We start from the raw sequence: 21819 nt of genomic DNA, 5'->3' as shown, positions 1-21819 counted from the left end.
TAAAAATTATATTGAAATGAACGTGGCTCTGTTGATCTTGTTACAAAACTTAGTATTTGGTGTTACCTTGCAAAATGTTTTCGTTCATTTCAGAGCAGCTCCCTACTGATAGAACCAGTTATGTAGAGGCTAAAAAGGACCATTTTTAAACCGCATTGTTTCACATATTTATATAAATGCCATTTCAGACTATGTATGATGTTTCAAAATAACACTTTATGCTACTGTTTACTTATATCTTTAAAAAGAGTTAAAGAGTAAATTGTCACCTTCTTAGGAAGGATATTCCCAGAGGCCATTTAGTCCCCTCTGCTTCTGAAGGCGAGGCAAGGGCAAGGCGAGACCCAGCCGGCTCCAGTGCCTTCCCTTTAGTCAGGCACATGGAGATCAGAATTTCACACCACATCCCTGAGCATGCTGTTTGAAACAAGGCTTTTGGTTTATGTGGCATTTGGTTCTTACGTGACAGCACATACTCTTTTAATTTTCAAATAACTGTTTCTTTACAGATCTTTAGGTTCCTGAAACTGGTGGCAACACAATCTTCTAAATTTTCTGCTTGGACCTCCTTGGTTCTCTCCCCTTTAAGTGAGCAACACCACGACGGTTGTCTAAAGCATGCCTTATTTAGCCTCTCCTGTAAGGGTGACCTAGCAGGTACATTTCAAACAATGCTTCAGTGTAGAAGGTGTAAACTATTTTGGGCTTGATGTGCTGTGAATGTTGCTTCCTTCTTTATTAAAATATTTAAATAGGAGCAAAAAGGTCCTCTGAGGATCGGATCATGCATGCGCCATTTTTTACTTACCGCAGCTGTTAAATTGGCGAAGCTCTAAAACGCACTACTGCCATCTAGTGATACATTTTTGTAAAGTACAGCAAAACCTACAGATATATACAGTATATAAATATATATATATATATTTATATTTTTTGGGGGGAGAAATCCAAAATAAATGCTTGTCTCATTTTTAAGCTGCTGATATTCATTCCTTATTGTATGTTGTCAGATGAGGAAATTGTGCAGTTCTGGTACAAAAAGATGAGTATAATAAACTGGTATCTACAATTTTAAGGGCTTAACCTATGACTATAGTAAGCTGGAAAAGTCCACTGAATGGCTGTAATGAATTTCAGTATATATATATATATATATAGATATATATGTATGTATGTATGTATGATTGTTTTTTAAGTGATTCTTCATTTGTTGATAAATTCTTATATCCTTTTGCACTGATGTGCTGATGAACCTTATACATTCAATTAAGGCAAACTCTTATAATTTACCTTTAGTTTTCATTGACCTTGAAATATTCTAGCATGGTATTCTATGCAACTAATTATACTTTGGGGTTGACACTGTTTTTTCCACATTGATTTAATGGTTTTCTCACCTGTCATGGTTCTCACTCAGTATGTAATTGTAGATGCATGTACTTGTGTTTTGTGTAATTGTTGATGTGCAATGATGTATAAAGTGGATTCACCTGTTTCTAAAAATAAAACATTGATAAAAGGTGTTTGGAATAATACTCTTTATTCTAGTATCTTCTTTAATCTTGAGGAGGAAGCATTTTTCAATGCCTTCAGGTTCCTTAGTTCTGCATGTACATAGAGTGTTAATTTCTCAGTCCTGTCAGTTTTTTTAATTCCTTTTCCACCTGTTCCACAAATGCTGGGAAGCTCTGATCCATGAGGCAGAGGCGGAGAAAGGGGCCTAACTCTTCCGTATTCCACGCAGATTGTTCATAGACAAGCGGCAGCTGCTCTGGTACCAGGAGAGACTGTGGGAATTCCAGAAGAGTGGTTTATTAGAGATTACAGGTGAAAACAACAGCCTGCATAACAGAACACAGAAAACTTTGCCTTTAGAAAAGATTAGGAAAACACGCACTAAAAATCAGTGTTAATTATGATTAGCTTTACGGTAGTCCTTTCTTAATGTTTCTAAATACACATAAGAAGTGAAATAAACTTGTATCCTTAGGTATTGCAAGTGTATTAATGGGATGATTTACAAAGTTAGATCCCACCTTAATGAAGAAACTGTGGTGATAACTTTCTGTGGCTTGATCAGAAACCTATCAGTGAATGAACTCCACTAGTCTAGTTCATCGTTCCCACCACAGGTTCATGTGTGATGAATGGGTTCTGAATGTAATAAAGGGCAGTCACAAACTGAAGGTCAGAGGATGCAGTTAGCTCACCCATTTTCCCCCCGATCCTGTCTATAGGTTTGACAAATAAAGGCATAGAACCATGAGTGCACTGAAGAAACGGAACGTTTCCAACACCCCCTCAGAAAAATCCCTTCATGCTACATGCCTTTGCTGTCAAACCCTGAACCCCCCAGCAACCACTGATCTATATTCTCCATAGCTTGTACTTGTGCCTTTGTCCAAGAAATGAAATCCTACAATGTTGAGTGTTTTTTCACATGCTTATTTTCCATCTGTAGGTCTTTGGTAACTTGCAGTATTTTAAAACCAGCTGAATAAGTTGCCGATATTTAAGTATTAGGAGAATTCAGATAAAAGTCTGACTGTACTAGGCAATTTAGAAGATAAGACAACAGTGATCTGATGACAATGGGCTCCCACTCTGCGGTCCAACTACATCTTACTTCTCACATGAATTGTTAGGTAGCTGGTTTTATACCTTCCCTATGGAAGACAGGGCTTGGTGTGTATGTATCATCTAACACTTCTCTAGGAACCATCTATAATAGAAATTGACTTTTCTAAATTGAAGCCAGCTTTTCAGACTCTGCCTAAGTGTAGAAAGAAGAAAAATGAAACTAACAAGGAGCCTTGTTCTACAATAAGAGTCACTGTTAGCCTGTTTGTTTATCTCCTTCCAGATGTATTTTATGTGTATGCGTTTACTACAAAAACTGAGTCATACATGCTGTTTTTGTAGTCTTAAAAAATTAATACGAGTATCTTTCCATGTTAGCAGATAGGGATATACATCATTCTTTTGGCTGCATTTTTGTCCCATATATGGTTATTCCACACCTTAACCACTCAGTATCCTATTAGTGAACATTTATGTTGTTTCCAGTTTTGTTGCTGCAAACAACATTGAACGGCATACTTACATGTCTGTCTGTGTAGCAGGAACAAATGAATTTGATCTGTATTGCTAAATTGCTTTCCAAAAAGTTTTACTAACTTATATTCATAGAAAGACTTGTCCAGAAGATTAGAGCAAATAAGCAGCATACCTGAACTGCCAGTGTGGTGCTTTTTCTGGTTTGTACATGGCTCTTCTGTACGATGTGAATAAACTGGGCTAGGGTTACACCTTTCGTAGCAGCTGACATTTCCTGAATAAGGACATCACATCCCTGCCTTGTCCCATGTTTCTTTGTGCCTCTACTGTCCTCAGCCACTTTTTTCAATTAACCTCTAACCCCAGTGCAAATATGAGGCTATAAATCGGATACTGAAGTCTGCCTGCTTCTGGACAAAGAGGCTTTTATGTTTTCCTTTCATAGGTGCTGATATTCAAAGAAACTGCTCAAGTTTTTTATTCCATGATTGTCTATTTATTTTGAATTAGTGGTAAGCCAGGTGGGAAAAAACAACCATATTTTCTTTTTTATACAAATTTTAGAACAGTTTGATACAGTAAAAATAAAAATCACCCTTGAATATTGATGACTTCTATGTAGAATTCTTGGAATGCATAAGCTGTTGGCCTGAGAGCCTGCTGTGGAGTGCAGCTGGGAACACAGTGAGCAGACCAGGTTCAGGGGCTCCCACAGAGCAGACACCAGACAATGAGACCCATGGAACAGGTTTTGTGGGACTCTTTAGATAGCAAACCACAAGGGGCAGGGGCAGTGTGGGGGGCGGGGCGGTATCAAATCCTCCCAGGTTTCCACACAGCCTGCTGAGATCCCAACAATGAAAACTTTGCCCATATGGAAACCATCAGTGATCTGACTCCAAAATCATATTGGTATTTGTCTTGGTACAGTTCCCAAATGTCAATTAAATTGGAATTCTTCCCTTTATTCCTCTTTTTGGGAAAGTGGTAAGTAAATTCTTTCTAACACACTTAAAGGCTAACACTCTTCTTTTTCCTTAGGAGAACTGCTCTTCAGTGTGCGCCACCGTGCCATTCTTATGACAGGGTAGACGAAAAGGGCCTGGCTTTGTGTCTCTGCCATCTTCTACAATAACACTTCAAGTTGTTCTAGAACAAGGGAGTGAACAGAGGGGTACAGATGCTCAGGATCACTGTTTTTCGGGACAAGAAAACAACACGGAAAGAGGCTCTACCTGAGCTAACTGGGTCACCGAGGTCCTTCCTCCTGGAGGGTCTCCGACGGCTGGCACACGCAGCTGCTGCTCTGGCTCCTGGTGTGACTGTAACGAGACAACTGGCAGTTTAGCTGAACATAATCATAAGCACCACAGGCCATTAAAGAAGTGGAAACACATGCATTCATGTTCAAAGAAAAAGTATCAGGAAAAACTACTGTTGGTGTCGTCTGCCCTGTTTTCAGCTGGGTTAACTAGCTGTACAACAGCAGAGGTCTGCGCAGCTGAAATCGGAGGCTCCCGCCCTGGGCCTGGGCTTCAGCCTCCGGCACTGCTGCGCTCTGTCTGCAGAGGCCCAGTCAGGCTCCAGGACCACAGGCTGGTGCTGGAGGGCAGTAGGTATTGCCCAGCTTCTGATGATTGTTATGTCACTAAAAATTATTACTGAAGTAGTATATGTTCATTGCAGAAAAGCAAAGTGGGAGGGGAACCCTATGATTGCAAGATAACCATGTGTTTTAATCAAAGTTTTTTAAAAAATTTCATTTTAGACATTCTGAGGGAATGAGTTTTTAGACACTGGTGATAAAGGGAAGCAAGCCACAGAGAACGAGGTAGAGGGGGGTCTGGCCCTGAAGAACCCACAGCCCAGTGAGAGCCTAAGTAAAACGGTGATTAGAATGCAACCTAGGAAGTACGGGCCAAGGCCAGCGCAGGACCCCAGGCTCAGTGGAGGAGTCCTTTGGAGGGGTGAGCTGAGCTTGAAGGGCAGGAGTGCTCTAGTGTGTGCTGTTTCTAAGGAGGCTGAGAAGTAAGGGGTTGTCCTCGGGTAGCGCACAGGGCAGGTGTTGCAGGCACACACGGAACAAGGTGGAGGAGGAGGGTGGGGGCAGACGGTTGTGATGGCTACTGCCACTTCACAGCACAAGACTTTACAAGAACCCCACCACTCCGACTTCTGGCCACAGGTCTGCAGGCACGTCTGGCTCTGGGTCCTGTGGCTATCGCAGTGCTCACCTCCAGACAGGTGCGCCCACCTCAGCTGTGTCATAGGGAGAAACTAGGGACCTCTCTGGAGGGCACCTCTGCCTATCACTAGCATGTTGGGGCTGCCAGGAGTCAGAGGTGCCAAGTTTTATTTCCTGTCCTGTATGGAAGCTGACTTGCTAGCCAGTAGCTATTAGCAGAAAAGTAGCTGTAGAAGCATCAAAAACAGGGTGGGGGGACAGAGAGGAAGGAGAGAACCAAGGGAAAACTAGTCAAGATCACTAATACTAAAATGAGCAAAAACGGAAGGGACACCAATGAATCATGTATCCTTAGGCAAGCCCTGTTTCTCTAGTTTCCTCATCTGTGAACATGAAAGTCAGACTCGGGTGCCTAATGTTTGTTCCAGCTCTGACAGTAGATGTCTTAGGATACAAATCAAGTCAGCTCACATCATGTTCTTCAAACTGGGAAGGAAAACGAAAAACCAGATGCCACAAACGCTGAACAGCCAAAGGTAACCAAAGTCCCCGAGGCTAGTGGGGTGGCTCCAGGATCAGATGGTCCACCCAAGTGCAGAGGTGGAAGGCTCTGTGCACACAGTAGCTGGAGCTCCCCAGCTGGAGAAGAGAGTTCACCTCAGAACTGCCATCCTTCCTGCCTCTGGAGTGGGCTGGGTTACCTTAGAAGCACTCAGGTTGAGAAACACCTGGTTAAGCCACAATTCACAAAATTACAAGGTCAATGAAAATCAAGACCGAAATAGCCAGGAAATGATTCAAGAACTTGAAATAGATGAGGGATTATCTCTATTTGCAAAAAAGGAACTATTTTAGAGAAATATATATGTATTGGGAAAATTACACACCTGGATACAGGATAGCAGCACTTGGCCAGAGCTTTTACCTTGTGAGGGATTCGGAGAAAGGGAGCTTGATACAAATCTGCTCAGCAGCAGGGCACACCTGGGATGGAGCAGTCGCTAGGATGACTAGCATCTTCTAGGCAGGACCTCATAAGGTCTGCACTCTGGTGAAGTAAACTGCTTTACCTTGTCTTCTCTGCAGCTGACACTCGAGCATCTCCCACCCTTGCTAACTAACCAGGATGCTAATGTGACATTGGCAGGAGAAGGCAGATCTGAAGGGGAACAGTACTGGCAATAACAGTAATCATGGATAAGTTATTTAGATACTGACCAGGCATTACACTAAGTTCTTTGTATACATACGGCTTTTCAAATGTCCCCACATTACAGATGAGGTTCCGTGACTTGGATGAGATCAGACCATTCAGCTGCTCATCGGGCCATGATTCAGACCCAGATCCATTTTGATTCCAAAGCCTATAGTTTTTGCACATCATGCTTTGTCATCTGTTCAGAACACTGAACTACAGCTCAGAGGTCCCTGAACAGAGAATTGAGAAAAGACATGAAACATTTCCAGCTACTTGGGGGATGCTTCTACCTAGATATTTGGACCAGTCTTTAAAATCCGAGCCCTGGAGCCTTCCCCTGCTACTGGGGCTCACAGCCTAGCCCGCATCTGTTACTGCACGTTACAGTTACGTTGTATCTTTACAGATGTAGAATTGTGTGGTCTAATTTGCCTTCATTACCTTTATGAGGCATTCCAGACCTAGTTCTCAAATTCTGAGGCCCACATTTGTCCCAGTTGTACCCCATGCACTGGGTCCTATAATTTGAATCTAATGACTGGTCAATGAAACACAACAAAAGGAAATTATTAAAAAGGCAAAGGATCATAAACAAAGTACCTTATAATAAACCAGTCCATTCCATTTGTGGGCACAATGTTTGATAGTAGAGCCAGGATTGTGGCTCTAGTATCCTATTAAAAGCAGCTTTAGCGTTGACGGTGTCACAAAAAACAAATCACACAGAAACAAATGAAAGAATCCTAAAGCACCACAATCTGACAACAGACTATATGTATCCCAGAGAAAATCATACAGCACATACTTAAGGAAAAAGGCTTTACAACAAATAATGTAAATTTATGTTCACTCTAGATAAATTATGAATGATAAGAACTTGGTAAACTAGCAGAAGTGAATTGTCTTGGTCCAGTGAGTTTAAGGGGAATTAACAGGGTAAAGTCATGGAAAGCTATGTTTGGAAAATCATGTCACAAAACAGAAAATGAGAAACTGGAGTTTCATCCCAAGAGCAGAGGTAGATCTTATTCTAACAGCATTTGGGACTATGTCCTCCCAGGAGAAATTCTACAACAATGCTTAAGAGTGTGATCATAAAAGCCCTTTACACACTTAAAATCAGAGGCCCTCATACAGCTCTTGTTTGAGTTACATCTATTTAATGTTTATGTCAGCAATCAAAACAACTTTAAATACTGCTTAATTCATTTAAAACTGAACCCACTGTTAATATTTAAAACATTTTAATGAAAAAACTTCTCAAACAAAAATGTAATGATTTTTGCAAACCTCTTTAATGTCTAGCTTAATGGAAGACAGCCGGACCTGTCTACTTCTGCATTGAATCTGCTGACATGTTTGTTCGGCTCAAGTACATGAAGAAAATCTGGTTTCACACAGCTAATGTAGATAGAAGAGGCAGATATATTTTAAAATAGCCTTTTCAGATAATTGTGGACATTCTTTAATATGACACCAAAACTCAGCAAATGAAAGTATCTTAAGGGTTACTTGCAACATAGAATCTGAAATCACAGCAATGAACTTTGTTACACTGAAATCCATAGGTCTGTTCTGCACTTTGAATAGATCTTTTACCCACACATGATTTTTTAGCTCAATATGCATTTCGCCATTTGGAAGATAACTGAGTCACTGAAATACACAGATCTTCCAAATGTGGAAATATTTTGTCATGCAATTATTTTTAAAAATCCTATCAGCGGCAGCATCAGAAAAGTCTGGGCAGGAGCTGTGAAGCTCAAATGCCTAATACAAGTTATCCAAGACTCTAATTTCTACTTGAGAAGCTTATTTTAATCACTGTTGATAAATACTATCAGTTGTTTTCCCGAAACAAGAGGCTCACTATTCATTTTTAAGAAAATGTCCACCAAATATCCAAATCTGAATCACCACACTGTGTTCTTTCAAGTAATGATGTGTTCCGTGAAGAAAGGCTAGTTGACGCCCAGCGCAGTTGCACAAGTGCTGCCCCCTGAAGCAGTGTCCTGCTTCAGAATGACGGCCCGTCCACGTCTTTTCTCACTGCCAGTGGTGGAAGGAGATGGGGTGCAGTTGGGTCCACTGCCTGCATTTGTGCTAAGATGAGCACAGTTTTGCTCACAATGCTTTTATCTCATTGACACAAATACAAAGTGAAAAGGGAAAATAATGTCTTACTATTATTACAAAAATAACATGGAGTTTGTGGATCCTTGAAAAGGAGTCAGGGAAGGGTCCACAGACCACACTTTGATCACCATTGCTTCAGAGTGACACCCACTCTGCTAAGATTTTAGGTAGCCACAATGAAAACCAACCTTCAATTGAAATATGTCACTCATCATTAGATATCTTTTAATCTACAAACCTGATGGACTTGACAAATTCCGCTGTCACTCTGGCCCCCCCAGAGAGCATGACTATGTCAAGTTTCTGGTACAGCCAACAGGCTGGCCTACTTACCCCATGCAGCAGCGGGACGCCCCACGCGCAGCCCTCGCCTCGGCGGCGCTCCGCTGCCCGCAGCGGACCCGGGCACGGCCGCAGATCCTGGCTGCTTCCCTCAGGCACCTGAACAGTCACGTATTGGGCCAGGCTCTGCACGCAGCTGTCACAGTGCTCCAGTGCCTGCTGCTTGGACTCTCCACTAAACTGCACCCGGAACATGCGACTCTTGTCCTGTTTGACGTATCAAAAGTTACTCTAAGTGACCCTTGTCATAGCACTACTTTTATTGACTGTCAGGTCTAGTGAGTGCTTCCCTTTGCTTGGAGGGGAAGAGGCAGGGATAAGGGAGCATTTACCCTAGGCTGTCGATGTGGGTATAGGAAAGCTCATAATCAGTTTTCTTCCCACATTTAGGAGCTGTGCCTCATAAGAAATTTCATTTCCTTCAGGGAACAGGCATTAGTAAACATGGAAAAGCACCATACAGACCAGGATGGTGGCCATACTGGCTGCAGTAAAAGATCAATGTTTTGTCTTCCTTTGGAATAAAGATTTCATAGCTTTTTAATTCCTGAAGCAAAAACTCAGTGAAGATAATACAGCATATTCCTGGCTCAACAAAAATTTTTAAACCTGAGTATATAAAAGAGAAAACCAGGTGAATGCTGCATTAACCAAGCCAGTGAATTTGAAAAGGCAAGACTGGGGAATGGGCCAGATGGGCTGATGCGAAAGCTAATCTGTGTCATATTAGCAATCTGTAGTGTCCTTTATCCTTCAAGAGGCCAGACTAGCATACAAATCCCACAGAAGCACATGTTGCCTGAAATTTGTCTATGACTTAACATCCCTTGGCAAATCAGCAAATTTGGGAGAGATGCAATTAAAATTTTTAAAATCCAGCAATTATGTCAAATTTATTTGTGAGTTTAAAAAATACTAAACTATAACAATAACAACAATAATCCCATTATTTCAAGAGAAGTAGTTTCCTCTTTTCTAGTCTAATATTCTGCCTAGGTTAGAGAAGTGAACTTACCCAAAACCACACCAAATGGGTTGTATTGTGTACTTTTACTCAACTCCTTCTGCAAATAAATTCAGATGCTAACTTAGCATAGTGAGAGTGCTTTGCATTTATCAAATCCATAAATCACACTGCTAACTGGAAAATGCATCTAACGATGGTTAGCAGAATCCTAAGTTCCTATAAGCAAAATTTCCTTGATTCTCCCCTTCATGATTTATACTATTTCAATGTTTAGCTAAAGCCATCAGGCAAAGCCCTGAATTTAGGTTACACAGGACTCGGCATGGCTGAGCAGGGATCCGGGGTCCCATTTAGAACAGACATGGCTGCCCCTTTCCGGCCACTATTGGGTTTCTGCATTGTTTAATTCATTTAACTTTTTTCCCTAAGTATAAAAGTAATCTGTTACCATTACCCCATCCAGCAATGAAAAAATGTGAAATGGAAATTCACATTTAATGGAAAATTAATGTGTTCAGAGTGACCCTTGTCTTATCACCTTTATTTACTGTAGGGTCTTCTAGTGAGTGCTTCCTTTTGCTTTGAAGAAAAGAGGTATAGGTAAGGGCGTATTTACCGTAGATTATATTAGGGTATAATATATTAGAACATATACACACACTTGTGCATGACTACAGAGATTATAGTTATGTACTTAGTTATATATTATACATAATAAATAGTTATCTATACTTTACACCACTCTCTGGTAACCTAATTTTGTATTTCACAATAAGTATAAAGGTAAAAGTATACTTCATGACTTTTAATGGCTAAAGAGTATTCCTTTAACTGTCCCCCTATTAACATTTACTTCCAGCCTTTTTTCCTATTATAAATCACAAGCTTTGATAAGCACTCTTATACACACATCTGCATACATAAACACCTGGTGAAAGGATCTGTGGATTTTGGTACCTTGTACCAAACTGCCTGGGGCAGGACAGCACCAGGCACCCCCAAGAGACTATGTGCCCATTTCCCTGCGTCTACCAACACCAGATTATTATTATTTTTAATTGTTTTAACCTATTAGGTCAACATAGATTTTTATCTTAGAATTTCATTTCTTTGATTACAAATGAGGGTGAATATTCTTCTCCCACTTAGGATCATTTTTGTGTTTTTTCTTTTGTCAGTGCCTGCTCACTTTCTTGGCCACTTTTCTTGGAGGGATAATCCCCAAATTATCAAGAGTCACTGAAAGATAACCTTCCCTGAGGAAGGGAAAAGAAATGATAAGAGAACTCTATATCCAGTTTTTGGTAATACGGATCTTCTTTTGGGAAAATGAGCTGAATTCTTGTTTATAATTAATTAGTTGCTTCCAACTCACTCTGGTTTAGACTATATATTCTATATAAAGACATGAAGTGACTTTACATTAGCTACCTCTGTTATGATTCTGTCATTGCATAACCTTTTGAGGAGCAATAACATTAAAAATTATACCGCATAGCTAGATGAAAAACTATGTAAAAAAACAGATAATAATCTCAGACCAACTGTGTAGGTCCAGCAGTGTCTGCATATGAGCTTACATAAGGGTGAGTTTGGCTAGTTAGGGCTTCTCCAGAATGTAGTTTCAGGAAGCCACAGAGAGATTGTATGTCTGATAAGTGACTTAAGCCTCGCTCCAAGGTTCCTTTGTAAAATTCTCAGGTAGAATTTGAGCTTATCATCTGTAGCCATAAATACCACTTCAAGGCCTGAGGGCCCAAGATAAACCAAGGTGCATTAGGAAAAATCTGAAAATGAGTTACATCTCCACCCCACATCCTCAACACTATGAGGTAGCACCGTGGAAGAAGACCTGCCACTGGGTTAACAAAAAGGGTTCCTAGGTTAAAAATCCTGATGAGATTTATTTTTATGCCATTATTAAAAGTCAAAAAGACTTTTTAATTCACTTGCTGTGAAATGGGAAGTTTTCAAGTATATACTAACAGCCATGAACTGCCCAAAATATCTATCATCTAAAGAGATCAGTTCAAAATTACTGTGTTAAGTGGCACCTTACATGTTAAATTGTTCCATCCTACTTCAAAACACTTAATTTCAAGTTATTACAACTAACAGAAAATCCTCTTTCAGACTCCGTGAAGATACAAGGGTAGGTGCTTGTCTCTTGTCATTCTCTTCTATGCGCTCACAGGAGTCAGGCTTCCCTCGATTCTGATTGCCCGCTGTGACCGGCATCCCCTCACGGTCACTGTAAAGCCGCAGGTGCTAGGGCCGACGGTACTTGGTCTCGGCACACGGGAAGGCTGGGCCCTGTTAGCACCTCACGGGAGGAGGAGAGCCAAGGAGACATCAGAGGCCTCACAAACCTGCCGCTTTTGCCGCTGGTTTCAATAAATCACTCCGATCAGTAGGAAGTTTCCCAGCACCCTAAGACCCCAGCTGGAGCAGCTGCCCCACGTCAGCTGTGAATTCCTTAACTGTGAACGTGGGGATGGGATACAGAGAGGACTCAGCCAGAGAAGGGGCCTCTGCACTTTTTTTTGATCCTTTGCTTTGAAACCAGACCCTGGGCCAGACAAAATCATAAAAAAATTCTTCACTGAGTTACTGGGGGTGAGAAATAAAGAGGACAATGGTTCGGATTTACTCCTTTGAAGCACAGTCCCTTCAGAAAGGGATGTGTCGACTGTTAGCTCATCTACCAGGACCACTGTGATCAGAATTTCTGAACAGAAGGGAAATACACATAGGCAGAAATTATATAATCTACTTATTTCAGCCAGAGAGAATAGAAATATAATCTTTATTACCAAAGAATTTAAGTTCTATTAAATTGCTGTTAAAGCAATGAAAATTTTATTTCAGAATATTTCTTCCATTTGTCAATTTAAACAATGGTGTTTGTTGCATAATACCTGGTTAACTAAAGCTATCCAAGGCAAGAAACACCAAAGATCCGCTTTGCCAGGTAAGGCAAAAAAGAACCTGTTGGGTCAATATTAATATATAAAGTCAATAAATCAGAGGAGAAAAACACATATCTTGATAGGTGTCAAAAAGCTTTTGGTAAATTTAATACGTAATCCTGATAAAAGTGTTCGTTAATAAACGATAACTGAAAGAATATCTCCCTTAGATGGTAAAGAATATCTAATCAACAGTCAGAAATGTTCTTAATGCCTAAATGCGTCTGCTTGTTCAGGTTAGCAAGATGCCAAGGGCTGCACTGTAACCACATAACTACAGTGTTCTGGAAAGGGGAGGAAAGTACTAAGTGTAAACTATTGGAAGTAAATAAAATTATCATTGCAGATTATAAATTACTTCCCTTGAAATTAACAAATTAACCTAAATTATCAGAGTTAATAAAAGTTCAGTAAGGAAGTTGAAATGAACTCATAAAAAACCCAATAACAAGCAGCTAGAAATATCTTTGGGTTAAAGACTATCACCACTCATAGTAGCAACAGGCAAATGGTTCTTAAATTTAAATATTTTAGAATCTATATATTCTATGATGTGTACATATTATATATAAAATTTTTTAACTATACAAATTACATAAATATGTATTTCTATATAACATGTAATGTCTTTCCAGGTAGTATCTAAGTACTCTGAAGAGGAAAGGTAGGCAAAAGCACTAGACAGGTGATTCACAGAAAAAATATGGATAGCTAACAAACCCAAAAAGTGTTTATTTTCATTAGCTACCAAAAATGCAAATAAAGGAAGATATTCATTTTGGCCTGTCCAATTGGAAACTAGTTTTCAAATTTAAATTGTATTACCTTATTGGAAAGAATTTCAATAAATGGGCATTCTTACACATTGCTAGTGCTGTAGAAACAGATAACCTATCTGGAGGGAAAATTTACTAAATAAATGTTCAAATTTCTAGGACTTATAATCACAAGAACCCTATAAATAAATTCTATGAAACTCGAAACATATTTATAATGTGAAAAGCTGGAAATTAGTTAATTGAATCCAAAGCAATAAAATGCTATGTAGCCATGAAGAATCACATTTTCAAAAACTAAGAAATGGTATAATGTTTCTGATGTAATATTACATGACAACAGGATACAAAGCACTCTCTATGCTATAATTCCAAATTTATAAATTTTCTGCATGGCAGACAGTTTGTTGTCATGGGCCAGTCCACAGTGGAGGGTGAGAAGTCAAATGCTCCCCTGGCTCACCTTGGCACGTGAGGGTGGCCACAGTACACCTTTCTCGCCCATGAGACAGAAGTAGACATATTCTAAGATGTGTGGGAGGTAGGGAGCTATATAATAAAGCTTATGCTTTCCTTGTATATAAAATGGACAAATGAAGCTGGCCTTCCTTGAATGAAAATAAACTAGAGCTGCAGCAGCCATTCGCAAAGGTGAGGGAGAGGCCAGAGGCAAAGATGTTGGTGTTGCCACTGTGGAGTTGCTGGGCCGATGCTAGCACTGCCTGTTTCTGGATTTCTTACTTAATGAAAGAAAATAACCCCCTATTGTGGGGGGCCATTATGCCTGGATTTTCTGTCACATGCATCTGAATGCTAATATATAACCTAGTAAATGTTTAACCATGCCTAGTAAAAACTTCAAAATGTTAATAATGATTAATTTTTAATTAAATTTATTTGGGTGACATTGGTTTGTAATAACTTTATATAAGTTTTAGGTGTACATTTTTATATGACATTGGTATACTTTATTGTGTGCTCACCACCCGAACGCTAGTCTCCTTCTCTCACCCTGTATTGGACCCCCTTCACTCTCTCCGTCCTCTCCCAACTGCCTTTTCCCCCTCTGGTAACTAGCATTCTGTGGTCTGTAATATAGTGATATTTTTGAGGGGCCAAATTATGTTGGTTTTTATTTTGCTCTTTATAGTTAGTTAAAATTTTGAATAACAATATATAATCAGGAAAAAATTAAAACTCAGCTCTCAGACATAGGGCGTGGTGCAACTGCACATTCAGTCTGCAGGACGCAGTCCCCAGCGGGAAGTCCGGGGACCGACGGGTGCCAGTTCTCTGACAGTTATCACCTTGGCTATTGGCTCAAGCTGAACTCAGTTTCCTCATGTGCAAAAAGAAAAACGGATGCATGAATTTTTTGAGTACGTGCTCCAGACCACTTTGGAAGTCTGGTGAGGTCAGTGGACCCCTTCTTAGAGCAATGTTTTTTTTAATCACACAAAATATATAAGATTACCAAGGAAGCCAATTATACTGAAATGGTTTATTACCATATTACAATACCAATTTGTAAACTAATAGTATACATGCTTCCTTATTAACATAGTCCATAAAAAGATCTAGTAACCAGCATAATTCTCAGGTATTGGTGAGCATAAGTGATAGCTCAGATGTCTGAAGTAACTGTTATGATATAAAATATCTGAGATTTCTATTGGTGCAAAGGTCTACTATAACTGTGGGCTGATGCCTACATTCGTGATTGAAGGAAAAGATAAACTGCAATTAGAGGTCAGTGAAAATCCATGCCGTTCCTGGACCCCTGAATTCTCTGAAGACCCTCTGGCAGGTCTGTGGACCCCAGGTTAAGTCCCTTCTATGAGATGCTCTTGAAGACCTCTTCCAACTCTCAGTTTATAAGCCCATTAGAAATTAAGATCTTTACCTAAATTTCCATATTATCTATTCAGTGAATGTTAACAAATTAGGTTTTTACTGTCATTTCTGAAAGAAAACAACCTAGGTGATTAGTCCACATGTTTCTTTGGTGAGGATTGTTCCTTACATTTAATACAGTTAATGAAGAAAAGGGAATTTAATTTTTAATATTAAAGAGGTAAAAAATGAAAATATACATTCAGTGAAGCACTAAAAAATACACAACTTTCCAACATCTATCAAGGTAAACAACGAGGCAGTCCGCCTCCCTTCGATCTGTCCTCGGGAGATGGGAATGGCTGCCCCGCCCCTCAGACAGGTCTGTCAAATCCCTGGCTCCTCAGCAACGCCCTCTAGGGTGGCAACACCAACGATGCTGCTGCCTTTCTGCAGTCCTTGTTTCGTGTTCTGCTCATAATGCAAACCTTTCTTAAATGTGTCCTATTCCAATTCCATCTCACCTGCAAAGAGAAGCTCCCACACCCCCCGCATGCACACAGAAGATGAGAAGGTATGGTCATTTGCTTAAAAACAGTTGGCCACACAGCATCTTGCCTTTATTGTTGTTCCAAACAACAGACAATCCATGCGTCTTACAATCTTCAACCAGTTCTTGCTACCAATGAGTGAAAACCCTTCCTGAAATAAAAGAATTAAGCAAAATGAGCAATAAAAGAAAAAAAGGACATGAAGAATAGCTGTAGTGCAGCAAGCAGCATGGTTGTTTATTCTATACCATGTGCACAGACATAACTCAATGCCACCACGGCCAGGATGGCCCTCCGGGGAGTCCAGTGTCCTAGCGCTCTTCCTGCACCAGCAACATGCAGGGTCTCACCTTTGTTCCTTTTCTTAATCTTTTCATATTGAAAAACAGTGAACTACTACAGACAGTAAATGTCCATAGTCATATTTTCTATATTCTTCTATGCCTCGGGTTTGCCAAAACATGAGTTTATATGCCTAAAAGCCAAGGATTTCCTTTATCCTAATTTATTAACTTATCTGTACATCCCTAACTACATAGTGAGGTTTCTCTTTATGAGAATCTTATTTCCAGATTCCTATAAATGGAAAAATTGAAGCAATTTTTTTCCTAGATGATGAATGTTTAGTTTTGCACTTCAACCTGAAAAAACAAACAAACAAACAAAAAAGGCAAAGAAAGCAGTAGAGAGGACGCAAGCCTCAAAAGAGGGATAACAATTGAATCCTAAAGGCAGAAAGATGAACTTTTTCTACAGCTTATTCATAAAGTAAATAGAATTGACTGTCTAATGATTACAGCGGCTCATCAGCTCCAATTTTGTTGTCAGTGGATTTCCTCAGTTAAGCAGCCGTCAAGTTAGAACGTGTTTCTAGGAAAATGAATCCAGGGAACTGATAAACTGACCACATGTAAAGGCTTCATGCACATGGCCTTTCCGCCTTGTAATGTCCGCCACCCAGATAGGGAGGCAGCTGTAGGACCTCAAAAATCTCTAAGTCTTGGAAAACAAAAGAAAATGATGTCCCTCATCCTTTGGAACCCTGACAAAATCTCTATTCCTAAATCTGAATGTGATAAAACTTCTATTGAAATTCACAGCCCAGGAAAACAGTAAGTTAATTCCTTGACATTTTCATTAAAGAAAGAGTCAATTCTCAAATGTTGATTCTAAGAGTTTTATCATCAATAGTTGATTTTCTTTTTTTAAATAGAAAATGAAGTTAGGCAAACCATTTGTAATTTCTTCTTCAAACTCTCTTGGAATTAGCAAACAGAGAATTGTTCATTATTATATCCAAAAACACACAGATATAGTTTAAAATGGCAGAACGTGGGGAAACTGGCACTTAGATGCATTGCTGGTGGGAGTGGGGATTGGTGCACCTCTTGTGGAGGGCAACTGAGAAATATCAAAAGTACAAATGAATTTGCTCTTTAATACAGCCTCCCCAGTAATAAAACTCGTTTCGCAGATCAACCTGTACATGTATGGAGTGATGCATGGACAAGATTAAGCATTTCTGCATATTTAATGGCAGAAGACTGTAAACAAGTATGCATCAACAGTGGACTGGTTAAACAAGGTATGGTACGCTACACAATGGAATACTATAAAACTGTAAAAAATAATGGATGCACTATATCATTGCGGTCCAGTAGAAATACAACTGGAGTCACATGTGTAATTTTAATTTTTCTAGTAGCTTCATTTTAAACACAAGAAATTGAAAACATTTGTAATATTTTATTTAACTTAATATAGCAAACATTATTATTTCAACATGTAAACAATGTAAGACATTATTAATAAAACAGTACAAAAAAGAGAATGTAAACTAAGTCTTTGAAATCCAGTAGGTATTTTATTATTTTTTTTAATTTTATTTTTGATTTTTAGAGAGAGGGGAAGAGAGGGAGAAAGAAAGGGAGAGAAACATTAGTGTGAGAGAAAGATTAATTTGGTTGCATTCTGTACACATCCTGACTAGAGACCAAACCTGCAACCCAGGCATGCACCCTGACCAGGAATTGAACTGGTGGCTTTGTGGGACAACGCCTAACCAACTGAGCCATACCAGTCAGTGCTAAGGTATATCGTTTAGCAAAAAGCAAGCTACAGAACAATGTCCATACTACACTTTGTTTTGTATAAAAAATGGAAGGAACACACAATGTATACAGTCATATCCAACAAGATTTTGGTCAATATAGAATATACAATGGTGGTTCCACAAAATTATAATGGAGCTGAAAAATTCCTGTCACATACTGACATCAAAGCTGTGGTAATGCCTTAGTGCAACCCTCTACTCATGTTTGTGGTGATGCTGATGTAAACAAACCTGTCACATTGCCAGTCATATAAAAGTACAGCACATACAATTACAGTAATAGGCTATACCCTCTAGGTTGTATAAGTGGCACTCTGATGTTCACACAATGATGAAATCGCCTAATGATGCATTCTCAGAATGTACCCTGGTAGCTAAGCAGCACATGATTGTATTCTTACTATTTGCTTGCATTTACATTTAAAAAATGGAAGGATCAGTACACAAGAGACTAATAAAAATTGTTGTCTGTAGGCAGTGGAAGTGACCAGTACAGATGGGGGTATGGGCGTGAGCAAGCATTTTTACTGTGTCCCTTTTTATATTGCTTTGAGCTTTGAACCACATAAGCCTCTTCTGCATATGTACAGGAATATTTGTACAAATAAGGATACCCATTCCAATATGGCTCTCAGGGAAGAGGTAGAAGCAGGACCTAAAGAAATGTCAAGTTTAAGAGAACTCTGTACTCTCTTCACAATTTTTTCTGTATATATAAAACTATTCTAAAATGAAAATTTATTAAAAAGGAAAAGAAACAATCAGCTCTTGGACCTGGACTGATCTTTCCTCTTTCTATGCCTAGTCCAGCTGGGTCCTAGGGGACTTCTCCACACGGCGATTCCACAGCTCTCTCCTGGGGCACCTGCCCAACCGGAGCAGCGCTGCCTCCCCACACACATCACCACTTCTGCACAGTGTTGCCTCAGTGAATGGCATCACCCACAGCAAGTCACCCTGGTGAGTAACCTGGTGTCATGCCTGAGTCCTTTTTCCCTACTCCTCCCCCAACACCAGTCATCTCCAAGAGCTGCTATCCTCAAACAGCTTCTTCATCTGCCCCTTCTCCCCCTTTACACTGTCATTGCCTCATCAGGCTGCCACCAGTTCTCCCACAATTACTGCAATATCTTCCTAACTGGTCCCCCTTCCTCCAGGCCCAGTTTCTCAATCTATCTGTATTACTGCCAGAGTAGTCTTTGTAAAACAAAAATGTGAGTTGGTCACCCCCTCATCCACACCCTGTCCCTCGCCCACCCTGCCACAAGAAACACCCACAGGATGAAGGAGAAATTCCTCAGGGCATGGTCTCTAAGTCTAGCTTCTGACTTTCAAAAGGGATTATTTCCTTCAGGTCTCATATAACAGAAGATGACTAGGGCCACACTGAACTATATTAGAGCCACACTGACTATGTTAGAGCCACATGGAACTCCCTGCAATTCTACAAATGTTGTCCTCACAACTTGATTTCATGGTGCAGCTCATTCCTGAAATGGTCTTCCTTTTTTACTTATCTTTTAAAACCCAGCTTTATCTTAACCATTCCCCACAAGACAAAGTTGGTTGACCTCTGGGAAGTCTACGCTCCCTCAGGATCTGTTGTACTTATCATGCTCCATCATAACTAGTTCCATGTCTTCCTCCCCAATTGAAACAGACTCCCAAGGCAGGGTGAGGTAGGTTCTAGAATGTGTATTATTACTACCTTCTGAGTTCCCAAAAACTATTCCAATGCTCAGCCTCAGTAGCCACCCAGGTTAAGTCTCTGTGCAGGGCCAGGTGGGATGTGGCTGCGGCCTTCCTCCTTTCTGCACCTACTACTTGAGCCACTTTTCAGCTCTTCATCAGTTTGTCCAAACCATTTTGCCTTAGGCTTCATACATCTCTTCTCCTAGCCTCTACGCCCTGACTTTTGGCTCAGTTACCCTCTAATAATTGTTCATCTTACTCCTAATCTCAGTTGGGACACCCTGCTACACTTTCCCATAGCACTCGATTTTTTTCTTTCATAGAATTTTTTGTCTACATTGATTATTTACTTAACATCTAGGGGCTGTTCTGTTTTTCTCACTAATGTATACATAAGTATAGCAGCTGTTGTAGTGTTTGACACTAGAAGATGCTTCAAGTTTTATTAAGTAAAAGAACTAAAGAATAAAGCTCTTTAGGAGAATCAAGATGGCAGAGGAGTGAGTGGAAGTCACACAGACCTCTCTCCAAGACCAATCTGGAATTACAACTAAATTGTGGAGAAGACACTTGGGACAAACAACTGAACAAGTGAGAGAGGAGCCTTATAACCTAGGACAGACAGAATAATCAGCTTTAGCACAACCTAACTGGTAAGGAGTGCAGTAGAGACTCGAGAAGGTGGGCAGAGCACCCACAGGCGGCAGCACCAGAAGATTATTGAAATGGCCAGTTGGATCCACCTGAGAAGAGCAGGGTCTAAACCATGAGTGGGGATCTCTAGCCTACAGCATCAGAGCCCAAAGAGTACACATATAACAGCCAGCTGCGAAAACAGCAGGGTTGCTCTCTGCCAGAGACAGAAGGCTGGACATGCAAAGAGCCTTTTAAATGGCCAATGCACAAATTTTTATTTGCAGCCATTTACCCTGGTCTCCGGCAAAGGTGGGGGCAGAGTGGGCTGGACACACCTGAGGAGAGACTGGGGAAGGAGGCTTTGGGGAGAAAACTGAAGGAATAGCCAGTGGTATCCCAGTGTTGACTCATCCCCTATGCAGCAGTGGCCATCCTGCATGGGCACACCACTCCCCTGAGTGGCAACAGCACTAGAGGACACAATAGCCCAGCCCCCTGGAGGTATTCAGCCCTGGCCCAGTAGTGCTAAAGCCTGACTACTGAGTGCAGAGTGGCAGCCACCGATAGTAGATCCCTGGCTAAAGGGAGTCAAAGTGGTCTAGAGACACTTGAGGAGAGACTGGAGACAGAGACTTTGGGGAGAGAACAGAGTAGCTGGAAGGATCCGAGTGCTGACTCCTCCCACATATGGCAGCAGCCATCTGGCTCAGGCAGACCACTCCCCTGAGCTGCAAAAGCATGAGAGGACACAATAACCTTGCCCTCAGGAGGGACTCTGTCCCACCCCATGGTATCTAAGCCAGCCTGATGGGTGCAGAGTGACTAGATTAACAGCTGAAAAAGACAACCACAGACGGTAGATTCCTGGAAGTCTCAAACAGACTGCCTAAGGCCAGATAGGGTTGACATCTGACATCATCAGAGGCAGATCCAGAAAGAAAAAACAGCGGTCTCCTACCACAGAAGTTCACACCACAAAGTCAGGAAATTGAGACAGATCAATTTAAGAAGCAGAAGCAAAAAACAAAACAAAACAAAACAAAACAAAGTCTCACAAAAAAATAGGAAGGAAAAGAAAGACTCTCCAATCGAAGGGAAAGGAGGAATACCCACAAAGAGAACCAAATGAAATAGCAGCAAGTGAACTATCAGATACTGAGTTCCAAACAACGATTCTAAGGAAGCTCAATGAGCTCAGTGAGCTCAGAGAGAATTACAAATAACTACAGAGGAACTACGAGGAACTTACTGCAAACTATATCAGCATGAAAAAGGACATAGGAACTATCACTAAGAGACAAGAGGAAATGAAGAATACAATTTCAGAATTGAGGGACACAGTAGAAGGAACCAAAAACAGACTC

At 40.5% G+C, this 21819-nt stretch overlaps 2 protein-coding genes across 3 annotated transcripts in view; one reads left to right on the top strand and one right to left on the bottom strand.

Moving 5' to 3' along the window:
* NPTN (neuroplastin) overlaps positions 1-1515 on the top strand; it is a 68993-nt gene extending 67478 nt beyond the window's left edge. The window contains exon 9 of the mRNA XM_054564950.1: positions 510-1515. The gene's annotated coding sequence lies outside the window, so the exon portion shown is untranslated. The remainder of the gene's footprint in view (positions 1-509) is intronic.
* Positions 1516-1622: 107 nt separating this feature from the next.
* The window catches only part of REC114 (REC114 meiotic recombination protein), a 121373-nt gene continuing 101176 nt past the window's right edge, over positions 1623-21819 (bottom strand). The window contains exons 3-6 of one of the 2 annotated variants that reach the window (XM_054564773.1): positions 16082-16165; positions 8910-9125; positions 4293-4379; positions 1623-1787 (exon numbers count right to left, since the gene is read on the bottom strand). In XM_054564773.1, the coding sequence (XP_054420748.1) occupies positions 1623-1787; positions 4293-4379; positions 8910-9125; positions 16082-16165 (552 nt within the window). The remainder of the gene's footprint in view (positions 1788-4292; positions 4380-8909; positions 9126-16081; positions 16166-21819) is intronic. The other variant, XM_054564837.1, reaches the window with a different exon arrangement.

This window comes from Pteronotus mesoamericanus, unplaced genomic scaffold (genome assembly GCF_021234165.1).
Source record: "Pteronotus mesoamericanus isolate MK-2021 breed Mesoamerican mustached bat unplaced genomic scaffold, CSHL_Meso_final contig_100, whole genome shotgun sequence".
Lineage (NCBI taxonomy): Eukaryota > Metazoa > Chordata > Mammalia > Chiroptera > Mormoopidae > Pteronotus > Pteronotus mesoamericanus.
The sequence above is the reverse complement of the archived record's forward strand: the minus strand, read 5'-3'. Positions and strand labels throughout refer to the sequence as shown.